Source organism: Pseudopodoces humilis, chromosome 2 (genome assembly GCF_049639895.1).
Source record: "Pseudopodoces humilis isolate 2021_Gansu_Grassland_sample_001 chromosome 2, ASM4963989v1, whole genome shotgun sequence".
NCBI classification, from domain to species: domain Eukaryota; kingdom Metazoa; phylum Chordata; class Aves; order Passeriformes; family Paridae; genus Pseudopodoces; species Pseudopodoces humilis.
In genome coordinates, this window is record NC_142201.1 from 437,335 (window position 1) to 451,988 (window position 14,654).

A 14,654-nucleotide genomic window follows, 5' to 3' on the forward strand; every position below is an offset into this window, starting at 1 on the left:
GTCCTGCTGGGATCCCCTGTGTGCACAGCCCGCTGCCCCTCTGTGCTGCTGAGGGTGGGGGCGAGGTGCCTGAGGGCAGCGATCCTGCCTGCTCCCAGGGAAGCTGCTGCCATGTCCTGGAGCTCTCATCCTGTCCTGGCCTTTCCTGGGGCTGCTCTGTCACATCCCGAGGCTCTGCTGGTGACTCAGGCTGTGAATTACCCACCTCTGGAGGAGGGAAGGAGCAGCAGGCTGGATGGGAAGGAGTTGAGGATGGCTGCTGTGAGGCCCTGGGCTCCTTTGATGCTTTATCAGGATCTCAAGCTCTCTGATGTGTGTCTCCACGCTCCAGGTGCTCCCTTTGCCATCCATATTTGCTCCCTATTAAAGGTTCTTTTGTCTCCTTCCCTGGCATGGCTTTCTCCTGGGCTTTGGGTGCAGAGGCTGGAATCCCTCCTTTCCTGCTGCCCATGCTGGGGGATCACCAGAGGAATTTTGGCTGGGGCATGTCCAGCCTCTCCCACTCCAGCACCCCCAAATCCTTCTCCCCAGCCATTCCCACCCAGTCCTGGGAAAACTGCCTGCAAGCGTGAACCACAGTGTGAGGCTTGGCAGAGCCATGGGAAGGAAATCACAAGCCTGGGTTGTACAATCAGCCATTTTTGCCCACAGGTACTGAAAAGCCTCTTTTTGTACAGGCACAGTTTGGTTTTTATTTCTTGCCTGTGTTAAACACGAAGCTCTTTGGTGAGTTGGTGGCCTGGTGGAGCCGGCCTGGGTGAGCTCCTCCAGCAGCAGCTCCAGCTCAGCGACTCCTGTGCTGGGGGTGGAATTCCTCCAGTGCTGCTGTGTGCTGTGTAGATGGCTGAGTGAATGGCTTGTACTGGCTGGGAATTGATGTGTGTTCCCCAGGCTGGAGCTGTTCTGTTCCGCCCTGCAGCTCCCTTGGCCCCGCAGCCTGACCCTCCCCGGCTGGCGCGGATCAAAGTGCGCAGGGGAGCGCGGCGGGCGGGCTGCTCCGCACCCAGGGCTGCTCACACCCTCAGCTCCCTGCCTGGAAACCTTCCAGGCCGGGCTGGACCGGGCTTGGAGCAGCCTGGGACAGGGGAAGGTGTCCCTGCTCACAGCAGGAGGTGGAATGGGATGAGCTTTAAGGTTCCTCCCAACACAAACCATTCCATGGTTCTATGACTGTGCATACAGGGTATGTGAGGAAATACCCTTGAAATCTGCAGCTGAAGGGGAGATTTATCCCTTTTCAGAAGGTAAAATTTTCTGGTTTCTGGTCATCTGAATGGCTTTGGCTCCAGTCATGGGGGAGAGGCTGTTTATCTAAACCAATTCCTTCAGGAATGGATTGCAAAACACCTTTCAGCAATGGGCTCGGTGAAGTGCTCAGTGACCTTTTAAGCTGCAGAGGCTGCTCTACACCTTTCCCAGGGGAGGTGGCTCTGGAGGGGAGCTGGGCTCTGGGGCTGTCTGAGCTGCTGGCAGTGGAATGTGGTGCACAGGTACAGAGTTTCAAGGCTTTGTCTCCTCTCTTGAAGCTCTGTTTGCCAATGGTGTAAAAACATCAAATAAAAGCAGCCTCGGTTGGAGCCCCAGTCCTGCTGCAGGCTCCTGGATGCAGAGACACCCTGCTGCCCGTGGGGATCACAGCACGTGGGCACGGTGCTGTTCCTGCTGCTGGGTGAAGCTTTTCCCAGCCCAGGGCTCCAGGGGTGGGTGTCTGGCTCGTGGCAGAGGTTTCAACCAGTTTCCATGGCCAGTTTCCACATGGATTTGCAGGCTCCGGCTGTCCCTCCAGGTCTGGTTCCTGCTGCCAGACTCCAGCCCTGCCATTTCCTACAGCAAACAGGTCTGACCACTTCAGTTCTGTAATTAATCCAAGTGCAAGGGAGCATGGTACAATTATAATCTAAGCAGAATGAGGTGATTGCTTCTCCTGTGTCTGTCCCTTTGGGGTTCTGTTCTTGTGGTTCAGGAGTTTATCTGGCACAAATTAGCACAACTTCAGGTGAAACATGGAATTCCAGACTGGTTTGTGTTGGGAGGGACCTCAGAGCCCACCCAGTGCCACCCCTGCCATGGCAGGGACACCTCCCACTGTCCCAGGAGCTCCCAATGTCCAGCCTGGCCTTGGGCACTGCCAGGGATCCAGGGACAGCCCCAGCTGCTCTGGCAATTCCATCCCAGCCCCTGCCCACCCTGCCAGGGAACAATTCCTGCCCAAGATCCCATCAAATCCTACTCTGAAGCCATTCCCTGGCTCCTGGCCCTGCAGCCCTTGGCCCCAGTCCCTCTCCAGCTCTCCTGGAGCAGCTCCGTGGCTCCTCTGGGCTCTCTCCAGCAGCTCCAGGTGCTGCTGCTGTTGGTGTCCCAGGGCTGGAGGCTCTGCAGGTGCAGCTTTGCTGCTTTTGAACTTGGGAGAGAACTTTCTGTAATTTCGGCTCTTTCCCTGCTGCTCCTGTGCCCCAGGCAGAGACCGAGGGCACCGCGGCCGTTCCAGGGAGCCTCAGATTGTTCCTGTTCACTTCACTGTGATTTAAATCCCTCTGGATTTGTCCCTGGCAGCGGGGCTGGCACAGCCTGTTGTGCACCCGTGTGGCCGTGGCTGCTCCCAGCACACCTCACACCTGCAGAGGCTGCAGGAAGAGCCACATGCACCATGGAAAACAGACTGCTGTGCCTTTCTCGTTTCCTTTTATTGAGGAAAGGAGGGATTTGGGAAAGGCACAGTTTTATCACAGACTGATTGTTCTGCTCAGCTGCAGGGATTGATGTCCTGCCGGGTTTGCAGCTCTGCCTGGGCTTTGTGTTTGAAAGAAGGTGAAATAATTGAGCAAGGGGGAAAGGTCTGCAACTGCGGGAGGGTTGATTTGGATTAGATACCAGAAAAAAGCATCTATAATGAAGGTGAGAAAATGGAGATGCTCCCAGGGCTGGAGCCCTCTGCTCTGGGGTGCCGGGCCAAGGGGGAATGGCTGCCAGTGGCAGAGGGCAGGGCTGGATCTTGGGATCTTGGGCAGGAATTGTTCCCTGGCAGGGTGGGCAGGGGCTGGGATGGAATTGCCAGAGCAGCTGGGGCTGCCCCTGGATCCCTGGCAGTGCCCAAGGCCAGGCTGGACATTGGGAGCTCCTGGGACAGTGGCAGGTGTCCCTGCCATGGCTGGGCTGGGAATGGGTGGGCTCTGAGGTCCCTTCCAACTCAAACCATTCCATTGCTTCTACATTTACATCCAAGCTGAGTTTTCCTTAGAGTTTCCTCGTTTGGGTGTCTTTGGGCAGTGCTGGTGAGGAGGAAGGATGTATGCAAGCGCTGCTGAGCAGGGCTGGCACTGGGGCAGGAGGGGGATCACGTTGGGGTGGGGCTGGCAGGGATTGCTCCAGGCAGCTCCTGGATGTGCCCAGCTCCAGCCAGGGAATGGCCCCGGTGGGGGCAGCAGGGCAGGAGAGCAGGGCTGTGGTGGCTGTGGGAGCTGGAACACAAATCATCTGAACACATCAGCCTCGCTGCTGTCCGGATGGGAGCTGAAAGGATTCACACTGAAGGATCTGTAGCCACTTGCCAGGATCTGCTCCCTCGGAAGAGGATGTTGTGTTAATCCATCCGGAGGGGGAGCGGGGCCAGCTCTCACCTTGTTTAGTTCTGAGTGTTGAATTTACACTGGGTGTTTGCAGGCAGGGATGGATCACATGTGCTGGGGGTGCTTGGGTGTCTCCTGGGCCTTGGGGGGGTCCTGTCCCTGTCCCTCCGCAGGGAAAGGAGCAGCAGCACTGTCCCCCATGTGTCCCTCTGGTGTGGGGCTGCTGGGCAGCTTCCACCTCCCAGGTCCCCTCCTGTGTCCCCCCAGCTCTGCCAGTGTGACAGATGTGCTTTAGCTGGGATCAAAGAGCAGCTTGGCTTGGGAGGGGCTTCAGCCTCTGTCTAATCCAGTCCTGCCATGGCAGGGACACCTCCCACTGTCCCAGGAGCTCCCAATGTCCAGCCTGGCCTTGGGCACTGCCAGGGATCCAGGGGCAGCCCCAGCTGCTCTGGGCCGTCTGCCCCCTTCAGTAGAGATATTTTTCCCCTGTACCTGGTGTGAATTGCCTGCTGTTTGGTTCAAAACCTGTGGATGCTGATCATTGAAGTCCCAGCTCACTGAACTGAGCTGCTCTTTCATTTGTGGCTTTTCCAGCACACATTTGGTTGACTTAGAGGAAAAAATTGTGCTTGAGTCATCTCTTTGGGCTTTGTTTAGCACTTGAGCCCCCACTTAATGACTTTCATCCTCTCACATGCATCAACACCTTTTTTTGAATTAACTGTTGAAAAAGGGAGTTTCCACACTGAGTTGTGATTCTGATGGAAGGTTTGGCAGCTTGACAGTTGGACACTTGAGCTGCCCCAGCTCTGCCATCTCAGCAGTGTTTTGCAAGTAATTATTTTGTTCCTAGCTACCTGTGCTGCCCTGTGAGATCACAGCCATTCTGGAGGGGTTCCTATGTGCAGTTTCCCCTGGACCACTTATTGCCAGGCAAATTGGAGATGGAAGATTAGGAATTTTATCTTTTTTTGTTGTTATTGTTGTGTCTCCAAACCCAATAAATGTCATCAAGCTTCTCTGTTTTCCCCTTAAATATCGACCCAGCTCAACTTTTCCCTTGGTGAATCCTGTGCCACAATTCCTTGTAAGACTCCCCCGAGTTCCCCTGTCCCACCCTGGTGCAGGCACAGCCCTTTGGAGTTTCTTGCTGTGATCCTGTGACTCCAGCAGTGTCTGTGCTCTCTTGCAGTGACTCGTCACAACCACCTCAAGGACTTCATGCTGGTGGTGTCCATCGTCATCGGCGTGGGCGGCTGCTGGTTCGCCTACATCCAGAACCGCTACTCCAAGGAGCACATGAAGAAGATGATGAAGGACCTGGAGGGTCTCCACAGGGCTGAGCAGTCTCTCCATGACCTACAGGAGAGGTGGGTTCCCATTGTCCATCCAGCTGGAGTGCTCAGCTCTCCCTGCTCCTTATTCCTTTAGATTTCACAGTCACAGCCCCAGGGAATGCTTTGGGCTCAGAGGGACCTTAGAGCTTGTCCCACCTCCTGCATGTGGAATTTGTCATCCAAGGTTGTTTCACCTTGGTTTTTGATGGGGGAAAAGCGTGTTGGAGCAGTGGGAGCAATCAGAGGATTTACAAATCCCCGCTTGAATTCTTGGAGCTGTGTGGGGAAGCAATCAATACCTCAGTCAAAGGGTGTTGCTTGGAAAGTGAAAAAAATACATCATTTGGAAGTGTGAAATAGGAATATCTGGGCTTCTGGCATATGGATCAAATCCTGCAGCCTCAGGAATGGGGTCTCTACTCCCAGGAATCACTGCAATGGTGCCAGTAAAGCTCCTGATGGGAGAATGTGCTCCGAGAGACCCTCTGGACACTTCTGGGATCTTCTGGGACAGGGAGGAGCCCTCAGCCCTGGTGATGACAAACCCGTGGGGTGCTCTGGCAGTGGAATATTTTAAGGGCAGATTTAGGAAATAACAGAGCAGGATAGTCTGGGGCTGGAACCATTTTCTGGGAGGTTTCAGTGGAGTTTGGGAGGATAAACCTTAACTAGGCTGCCCTGTGAGCTGTGAGTGGAGCCCCTCGGGGAACTCCCTGGCCACGGAAGCCACACTGGCCACGTGCCCCTGGCACAAGGTCCAGTCCCTTCTGTGGCTCCAGTCCACAGCTGGTTACACACAGCCTCGTGGGGTTTAATGTTCCAGCTTGGAAATACTCCCAAAGAAAGTCTGATTTATTTTTTCTGCATCTGGGAGGAGACAGGAATCCCTTCTCCGTGTCCATCTCTTGGAGCAGCGGTGTCGGGGCGGGAGGGCTCAGCTGGGTGGCACCTCCGAGCTCCAAACTGGGAATGTGCCTGTGGGGAACGACCTTGGGCCCTGCTGCCGAGGGCAGAGCCACGTAAACAAGTGGATGTTTCTGGGAAGTTCAACTAATGCTCTAAAGCCCCTCAGGAAGAAACACAAAACCGCTGGAACTCGGCACTGCCTTAAGCCGGAGCAGCTCGGGAAGGCTCGTCCTCCACAGAGGGCACCGAGCTCAGGGGCTGGCAGGTGAAGGGGGGACTTTGGGAGCCTCCTGAAGGGAAATATTCCTTCACTTGCTCATCCTTGCCCAGCGGGGCTCAGCTGGGGTCTTCAGCTGCCACAGGAACAGCAAAAACTCCTGACAGCCCCAGTGCTCCTGGAGATGTTGTGCTGGAGTTCTGCTCAGAGATGTCTTTGCCAGAGATGGAAGGGCCTGGCTGTGCTGGCTGGGTGAGGCTCGGTGCTGAGCAGACCCTGGAAGGCATGGGATGCCTCTCCAGTGCCGCTGCTGCTGGAATTTGAGGAGTTGGGAACATCCATACCAAACCCCAGTCTTTATTCATCTTCAGAGCAGCTTTGAGAGCATCCTGCAGCACTGACACTTCAGCCCCTTGAGTGACTCAGCAGGATCAAGCCTTGGCACATCCTGCTGAAGCCTGAGAGGGGTGGGCAGGTGTGCTTTGGAGATGCATGGATTGTATGGAAGCTCCTGGGCTGTGAGCCCCTGGGTGACACTGGGATGCTCTCTGAGAGTCACTGGCCCAGCTAACACCCTGCCAACCTCACAGCCTTGCTGGGAGCCTCAGCACAGCTCAGCTCCTCATGGAAGATCCCACTGATCCGTGGAGATCCAGGCTTTCATTGCTGCCACCATTCCTGAGTTGTTGCCATATATTCCTACCGATAAAACTCTGTCATGAGGAGGAATGAGAACATCCAGGCAAGATGAAGACATGTCTGAATTTGCAGGATTTTGCAGGAGGAATGCAGAGCTATCCCTTCTGGGTGGTCTGATGTGCTCTGGCAGATCTTCCCCTGCTTTGTTTTGTCAAAGTCTTCACTTTGGTAAAAATACCAAAAATTGATCTTAGTTTGAGACTCACTAGAGGAAATCCGGATGTGCTTTGGAAAACAAAGGAATTCTTGGTATTTGATAAACAAATAAAGCTGAGACTGAGCAGCTGACAATTCCTTTCTTCCCTGCCTAGGTGAACAGGGCAGGGTCAGGTGGGCAGCCCTGGGTCCTGGTCCTGTTCCCGATCCTGGTCCTGTTCCCGGTCCTGCTCTGTCCCAGAGCTGGCCCAGCACTGTCTCTGTCTCTCTCGGTGTGCTGCAGGCTGCAGAAGGCGCAGGAGGAGCACCGCTCGGTGGAGGTGGAGAAGGTGCACCTGGAGAAGAAGCTGCAGGACGAGATCAGCATTGCCAAGCAGGAGGCACACAGGCTGCGGGAGCTGCGCGAGGGCACCGAGAACGAACTCAGCCGGCAGAAATACGCTGAGCAGGAGCTGGAGCAGGTGAGGGCTCACCTGGGGGGATGAACCTCCACAGAGACATGGTCCTGAGGGCAGTGCTGCTTCATCCCTCTGGGAAATCACAGAAACACAGAATGTCTGCACCAGGAGGGCTCTTAAAGCCCACCCAGTGCCAGCCCCGCCATGGCAGGGACACCTCCCACTGTCCCAGGAGCTCCCAATGTCCAGCCTGGCCTTGGGCACTGCCAGGGATCCAGGGGCAGCCCCAGCTGCTCTGGCAATTCCATCCCAGCCCCTGCCCACCCTGCCAGGGAACAATTCCTGCCCAAGATCCCAAGATCCAGCCCTGCCCTCTGCCACTGGCAGCCATTCCCTGGCTCCTGGCCCTGCAGCCCTTGGCAATTGTCTCTCTCCAGCTTTCCTGGGGCTCCTTCAGGCCCTGCAAGGCCACCCTGAGCTCAGCCCAAAGCTTCTCCTGGCCAGGCTGAACAACGGCAGCTGGGCCAGCCTTTCCTGCCAGCAGAGCTGCTCCATCCCTCTGCTCATCCTGGAGCCTCCTCTGGGCTCTCTCCAGCAGCTCCAGCTGCTCCCTGGGCTGGGCCCCAGGGCTGGGGCAGCTCTGCAGGTGAGGTCTCACCTGAGCACAGGGGCACAATCCCAATCAATCCCTTTCCTGCTGCCCACGCTGTGGGATCAGCCCAGCTCCCAGTGCTCGTGGCCAGGCCCTGGGGAGCCTCTCCCAGCAATCCCCAGCTCCTTCTCCCCAGGGCTGCTCCCAGGCCATTGTCCCAGGCTGTTTGTGCTGCCATTGCCCCGGGCCAGGTGCAGCCCCTTGCCCTTGGTGCTGCTGAGCTGCCCGAGGCTGGCACGGTCCCAGCTCTGCAGCCTGGCCAGGAGCCCGTGGCTGCCCCGTGCCCTCCCTGCGGCGTGTGAGCGCAGCACGCAGCCCCTGGCTGGCCCTGCCGGTGTGTGGGGCTGTCCTGGAGCCGTGGCCCTGGCACCAACAAAGGCATTTCCCAGTGCTGGGCCCGGTGCTGGCCTCAGGGACACCACTGCTCACTGCTCTCCACCACCCTTGGATCCAGTGATGCTGCTTCTGCCTTTGCTTTCCCACTCCCCTTTGTTGAGGAAAAGCTCCAGGTCTCTTTTCCATGGTGTCCATGACACATCTTGGTCCGTGCTGTGGTGCCAGACAAGGCAGGTGCTGGTACCTTGTGACATCCCAGCTGGAGCAGAGGGGTTGGATTGCCCTGGAGCTGCACCCTCTGGGATTTCTGACTCCCTCCCCAGTCCATAAAGTATCTCTTTATGTGTGTTTCTGGTTTTAGGTCAGATTTAGAATGAGTTCAGTTATGCTTTCCGTGTTTTCTCGTGGATCAGAGGGCATGTAAGGGTTGGGAAAACCCTCTGAGACCATCAAGTCCAGCCACTGCCAAGGCCACCACTGACCATGTCCCCAATTGCCACATCTTGTTAAATCCCTCCATGGATGTGACTCCAGCATTGCCCTGGGCAGCCTGTGCCAGGGCTGGACAGCCCTTTCCATAAGGAAATTTCCCCAGTATCCAACCTTAACCTCCCCAAACCTGCAGGAAAATCCAAACCCACAATCCCAGTAGCTGCTTCCTTTCTCACCTGAGGGACAATTCTCAGCTGGCTCTAAGTTACAGATTAGTTTAGACTGAAACTGGGAGCCAGAGCTGCGTGGGCCAGGCAGGTTCCTCCATGTTCCAAGGCCTTGTGTGCCTCACAGTCTTTTCTGCCACCGTGGAGGAGGGGGAAGCAAATGAGGCAGGAATGCAGGGCTTCCCCTGGCAAGGCAGGACCAGGTGTCCTGGGAGCCCTGGGGCAGTGCAGGGTGCAAATTCCCCTTGTGCCTGGGACAGCGGCAGAGCCTCGGTGCCGTTTCCAGGAGCGCTCTTACCCAGCCTCCTCCTGTGGCCAGCCCTCCTCTCCCGGGGGCCACTGAGCTCCCTTCCCCGGGCTGTGCATCCTGCCACGGACACTGGGCCTGCCACGGACACTGGGGCTCTTGTTCTGACCCACGTGGGCTGGGGGGCCTCAGGTGCCCAGCCCTGGCTCCCAGTCCCAGCCCAGCTCTCACCCCTTGCGCTTCCCCCTGCGTTCCCGTTTGGAAGGAGCCCGGGCAGGCGGTGTGGACGTGGCCTCTGGGGTTCCTCGGTCCCTGGGGAGGTGAGTACCGGAGTGTCCCACCCGAGCACTGCGTGACCGTAACCCCAGCACCGTGCCAGCAGCTCCAGGACACTCGTGACATTAACCAGGCACCCCTCTGACCCCACAGCTCCTCCCAGTTCAACATTCCCTGCTCCCGGGGAGCATTAACCCAGACCTTCTGCACCAGCTGGTTCTTAACACCAAAGCCACACTGGAGGGTTTGGATGGTCCTGCTGGAGCTGGGGATGGACACATGTCCTGTTCCCAGGATCTTCATCCATCCCTCTCTCCTCACTGGGTCACCCTCCACAGACACCAATGGGGCCATGGACCCAGAGAACACAGAAATGTGGAATGGAATCCCAGAGTGGTTTGGGTTGGACAGACCTTAAATTTCATCCCATTTCCAGCCCTCCCACTGTCCCAGCTGCTCCCAGCCCCAGTGTCCAGCCTGGCCTTGGGCACTGCCAGGGATCCAGGGGCAGCCCCAGCTGCTCTGGGCAATTCCATCCCAGCCCCTGCCCACCCTGCCAGGGAACAATTCCTGCCCCAGATCCCATCAAATTCTACTCTGAAGCCATTCCCTGGCTCCTGGCCCTGGCAGCCCTTGGCCCCAGTCCCTCTCCAGCTCTCCTGGAGCCCCTTCAGGCCCTGCAAGGAGCTCTGAGCTCTCCCTGGAGCTTCTCCTCTCCAGCTGAGCACCCCCAGCTCTCCCAGCCTGGCTCCAGAGGGCTCCAGGAGCAGCTCTGTGGCTCCTCTGGGCTCTCTCCAGCAGCTCCAGGTGCTGCTGCTGTTGGTGTCCCAGTGCTGAAGGCAGCACTCTGGGGTCTCACCAGGGCAGAGTACAACTTTTTATAAATTTCCTTATAAATTGTTGCTCTTAGTGATCCAAATGAAATCCTAAAGCTCTTCCCAGGAGAATGGAGACACACAAAATAACTGCTGTTTGCACGGACTCCCTGCAGAACCACGAGGGTTTGGGTCGTGGACACTCATTTTAGCCACTGGTCCTTGCCTGTTCCTCAGCACTTCCCTTTCCCACCATTCCCTAAAATCATTCCTGTCAGTGTTATGAGCACTCCTCCACCCCAGCCACCAGTGACAGATTTCCTACCCGTGTTTTCTCCACATTCCCAAATCCCAGATGCCCGTGTGTGAGGGTCAGAGCTCTCTGGGGTGGGAGCAGCACCTGGCACTGCTGGTGCCCAGCGGGAAAAGCCAGGAAGAGCCCGGGCTCTGGGGCTGGGTTTGGCACTCTGGGACTGATTTGGGCAATTTCCTACTGATGAACAGCCCTAAATCACACACAGACAGTAGAAGTGTTTGACCTCTTGTGTGTGGTGCCTTGGGGCTGCCCCTGCCTGGATGGATAAAACAGGGAGTTTCAGAGTCTGTGCCTGTGCCCCGGGGCTCCCCCCTGGGCTGGGCTCACTGAGATGTGATGAGTTAAAGACGTGCAGGGAAAAGCTCCAAGCAGGGAAAAGCTCCAAGCGTGAGCAATCCTTCACAAAAACACTTCTGCGTCCGCCCACCGCCGTGAGGGAAAGGGCTGAGTCCGTGGGCTGGGACTGCAGGAGCAGGGGAGCGCTGGGAGCTGCTCTGGGTGGGAGGCAAAGCTGTTGTGCAGTGGGAAACCACAGCCCCCCTGAGCTTGGGGTGCCGTGGTGTCCCCAGCCCCGTGGTGTCCCCAGCCCCGTGGTGTGTCCCAGCCCCGTGGTGTGTCCCAGCCCCACGGTGTGTCCCAGCCCCGTGGTGTCCCCAGCCCCGTGGTGTGTCCCAGCCCCGTGGTGTGTCCCAGCCCCGTGGTGTGTCCCAGCCCCACGGTGTGTCCCAGCTCTGTGTCCCATCCCCACAGTGTGTCCCTGCCCCCTGGTGTGTCCCAGCTGTGTGTCCCAGCCCCGTGGTGTCCCCAGCCCTACGGTGTGTCCCAGCTGTGTGTCCCAGCCCCGTGGTGTGTCCCAGCTGTGTGTCCCAGCCCCATGGTGTGTCCCCAGCCCCATGGTGTGTCCCAGCTGTGTGTCCCCAGCCCCGTGGTGTGTCCCCAGCCCCATGGTGTGTCCCAGCTGTGTGTCCCCAGCCCCGTGGTGTGTCCCAGCTGTGTGTCCCAGCCCCGTGGTGTGTCCCAGCTGTGTGTCCCCAGCCCCGTGGTGTGTCCCAGCTGTGTGTCCCAGCTGTGTGTCCCAGCTGTGTGTCCCAGCCCCATGGTGTGTCCCAGCCCCGTGGTGTGTCCCAGCTGTGTGTCCCCAGCCCCGTGGTGTGTCCCAGCTGTGTGTCCCAGCTGTGTGTCCCAGCTGTGTGTCCCAGCCCCATGGTGTGTCCCAGCCCCGTGGTGTGTCCCAGCTGTGTGTCCCAGCCCCACGGTGTGTCCCAGCTGTGTGTCCCAGCTGTGTGTCCCAGCCCCACGGTGGGTCCATGCAGTGTGGGACACGCTCCCTCCTGCAGGGCTGGGCGAGCCCCTCCACAGGCTGGGCACTGCAGGAGACCGTTCTTGGTGGTGTCCTTCACCCAAGGCTGTCCTGTGAGGCTGCAGTGTCCTCAGCTGCCTTCTCACTCCCTCTAATCCTGTATCTCTGTGGGATGTCAGGGCGTGCAGGAGCCTGGGCTGGGGTGGAAGGAGAGACCTCAGGAATGGCTGATCCAGCCTGGCTGTTTCTTTTCCTGACCAGCAGCACATGTTCTGTGTCTAAATATTTTTCTCACTTTCTCCATGTGGAAGTTGTTTCCTGACGAGCTCCCTGGGCTTGGCTCGGAGCTGTGGTGAGACAGGGCTCGCCTGCACGGTCCTGTCAGGGATTCTGCCTCCACAGGAGGATCTGGGGGAGTTACAGGGAGCTCTGCACGGCTTTCTGGAGGCTGCACAAAAGCCCCAGAGCATCCTCTCTGCGAGTCAAATCCCTTTTCACAGCCCTGAGCACCGTGCCATGGGCTCCAGGGGCTTTGCCCGTGGCTCATGGCAGAGGAGTGGCGGGGAGGGGTGCAGAGGGAGCACGGCGTGGCGCTGGCTGGCAATTCCTGAGGCAGGAGCCCGGTTCTAGGATGGCAGCAGTGGCCCGTGGGGGGTTCTGGTGCCGGGAGCAGCGGCCTGGCGCGCGGGTGGCTCCTCTCCCTGGTCCCCAGCACGCCACCGCTCCTCCAGAGGACTTCTCCTGCTGCCAGCACTGGGATGAAGCCGCCTGGGAAGTCGTTTCCCGTTTGGCAGCGGCGGGGGACGATGAGCTGCGGGAGGGCCGGGTCCCCACGGCTGCTCCACGGTGTCCCGGGCACTTCCCCGCAGGTGCGGATGGCGCTGAAGAACGCCGAGAAGGAGCTGGAGTCCCACTGCAGCTGGGCCGCCCCCGAGGCTCTGCAGAAGTGGCTGCAGCTGACCCACGAGGTGGAGGTGCAGTACTACAACATCAAGAAGCAGAACGCAGAGAAGCAGCTGCTGGTGGCCAAGGAAGGGGTGAGAGCTGGAGCGGCCTCGTGCTGGGTCTGCGGGGAGATCTGGGGAGGGAAGCCTGGAGAGCTGATTTCTGTGCATCTTCTTTGTTTTGTGCAATCCCAGACTGGGTTGGGTTGGGAGGGACCTTAAAGTTCATCTCATTCCCTGGGTAGGGTCACCTTTGATTATTCCAGGTGCTCCCAGCCCCAATGTCCAGCCTGGCCTTGGGCACTGCCGGGGATCCAGGGGCAGCCCCAGCTGCTCTGGCAATTCCATCCCAGCCCCTGCCCACCCTGCCAGGGAACAATTCCTGCCCAAGATCCCATCCAGCCCTGCCCTCCTTCAGCTCAGGGCAGTTTCCCTCCATGCCTTGAATCTGTATCTTTTAAAAGTGCAGCACAAGCAAGGTGTGAGCAGGGGCTGAGCAGGAGGATGAGGATGAGGATGAGGATGAGGATGAGGGTGAGGATGCTGAGCCATGGGCTCTCAGGGTGGGCAGGTCCCAACCTGGGCACTGTTGGAGCCTGGAGCCCTGGGAATCTGGGGCAGGGATTGCTGCCCTGGGTACCTGGGAGGCTCTGTAACCTCCCAGCACGATCCCTGCTGCAGGTGAGGAGCACGCACAGGCAGTGGAATCCTGAGATCTGAGGTGAATCACTGCTGCGTTCCCAATCCAGGATTTTGTGTGCCAGCCCTGAGGGATGAGCCCAGGGAGCTGTTGAGACTCGTCCTCGTCCCCAAGGCCACACAGAGCCAGCAGAGCTGGCAGGAGGGAAAACTCTGTCTACCTTAATCTGCTTTGATTGGGAACATTTTACCATTCCAAGTTTTCCTTTATCTGTGTCAGTTCTTGCATCCACATCCTTAGCTTTCCTCAGTGCCAGGTTCATGCCACGGGGCTGGGAATGGAAGAACTCTGGGAGGAGACTTTAATTTGTGATACAATGACACAAATGACCTCAAACCAAAAATCTTGCCCAGCCCACACCCTGGGGTGTGTTTGGTGGTTATTCACGGGGGAGAGCAGCCAGTGTGTGAGAGCCCTTCACTGAGTGAGGTTCCTGGTTGATGGAATCATGGAATGGTTTGGGTTGGAGGAACCCTTGGAGACCTTTGAGTCCACCTATTCCCTTAGCAGTGCCCAGGTCACCACTGCCCCACATCCACAGGGCTGTGAAATCCCTCCAGGGATGGGGACTCCAACTCTGCCCTGAAAGTTCAGCCTTTTCAGTCCAATTCCCTCTGATTTTTTGGGAAACTGGGGGAGGGGAGCATGAAATCCCCAACCTGGTACTTGCTGGTGAATTCCTCACCCCAGTGTCAGGGAGAACAGCATTCCCACTATTCCCACATGTGCAGGCAGCTGCAGGGACTGTTCCTGTCCCAGCCCATCCAGGATGTCCATGGCCTGGAGGAGACATCAGGTTGTTTTCTTCCTGTGACCTTCCTCTGTTGATACTGCAGGCTGAAAAGATCAAAAAGAAGAGAAACACCCTTTTTGGAACGTTCCATGTCGCTCACAGTTCCTCTCTGGATGATGTTGATCATAAAATCTTAACTGCAAAGTGAGTGTCTGCTCAACACCTCCTTCATCCCTGCCTCTCTGCACCCCTCCCCTGGCCCAGGCAGCAGTGGCCTCACCTCTGCAGGGCTTTGGGGCTCATTTTGCTGAACGTCTCTTGTCCTCAATGACCTGGGGTTGGACTTGCTCCTCTTCTGATTTTACCTGTGAGAAACAAGGGATCACAGTTCCCTGGA

General features: G+C 57.7%; 1 protein-coding gene across 9 annotated transcripts in view; it reads left to right on the forward strand.

Moving 5' to 3' along the window:
- STIM1 (stromal interaction molecule 1) overlaps positions 1–14,654 on the forward strand; it is a 71,082-nt gene that overhangs the window by 38,507 nt on the left and 17,921 nt on the right. For all 9 annotated transcript variants that reach the window (XM_014255706.2, XM_014255705.2, XM_014255709.2 and 6 more), the window contains 4 exons: positions 4,759–4,936; positions 7,165–7,342; positions 12,750–12,917; positions 14,361–14,461. In XM_014255706.2, the coding sequence (XP_014111181.1) occupies positions 4,759–4,936; positions 7,165–7,342; positions 12,750–12,917; positions 14,361–14,461 (625 nt within the window). The remainder of the gene's footprint in view (positions 1–4,758; positions 4,937–7,164; positions 7,343–12,749; positions 12,918–14,360; positions 14,462–14,654) is intronic.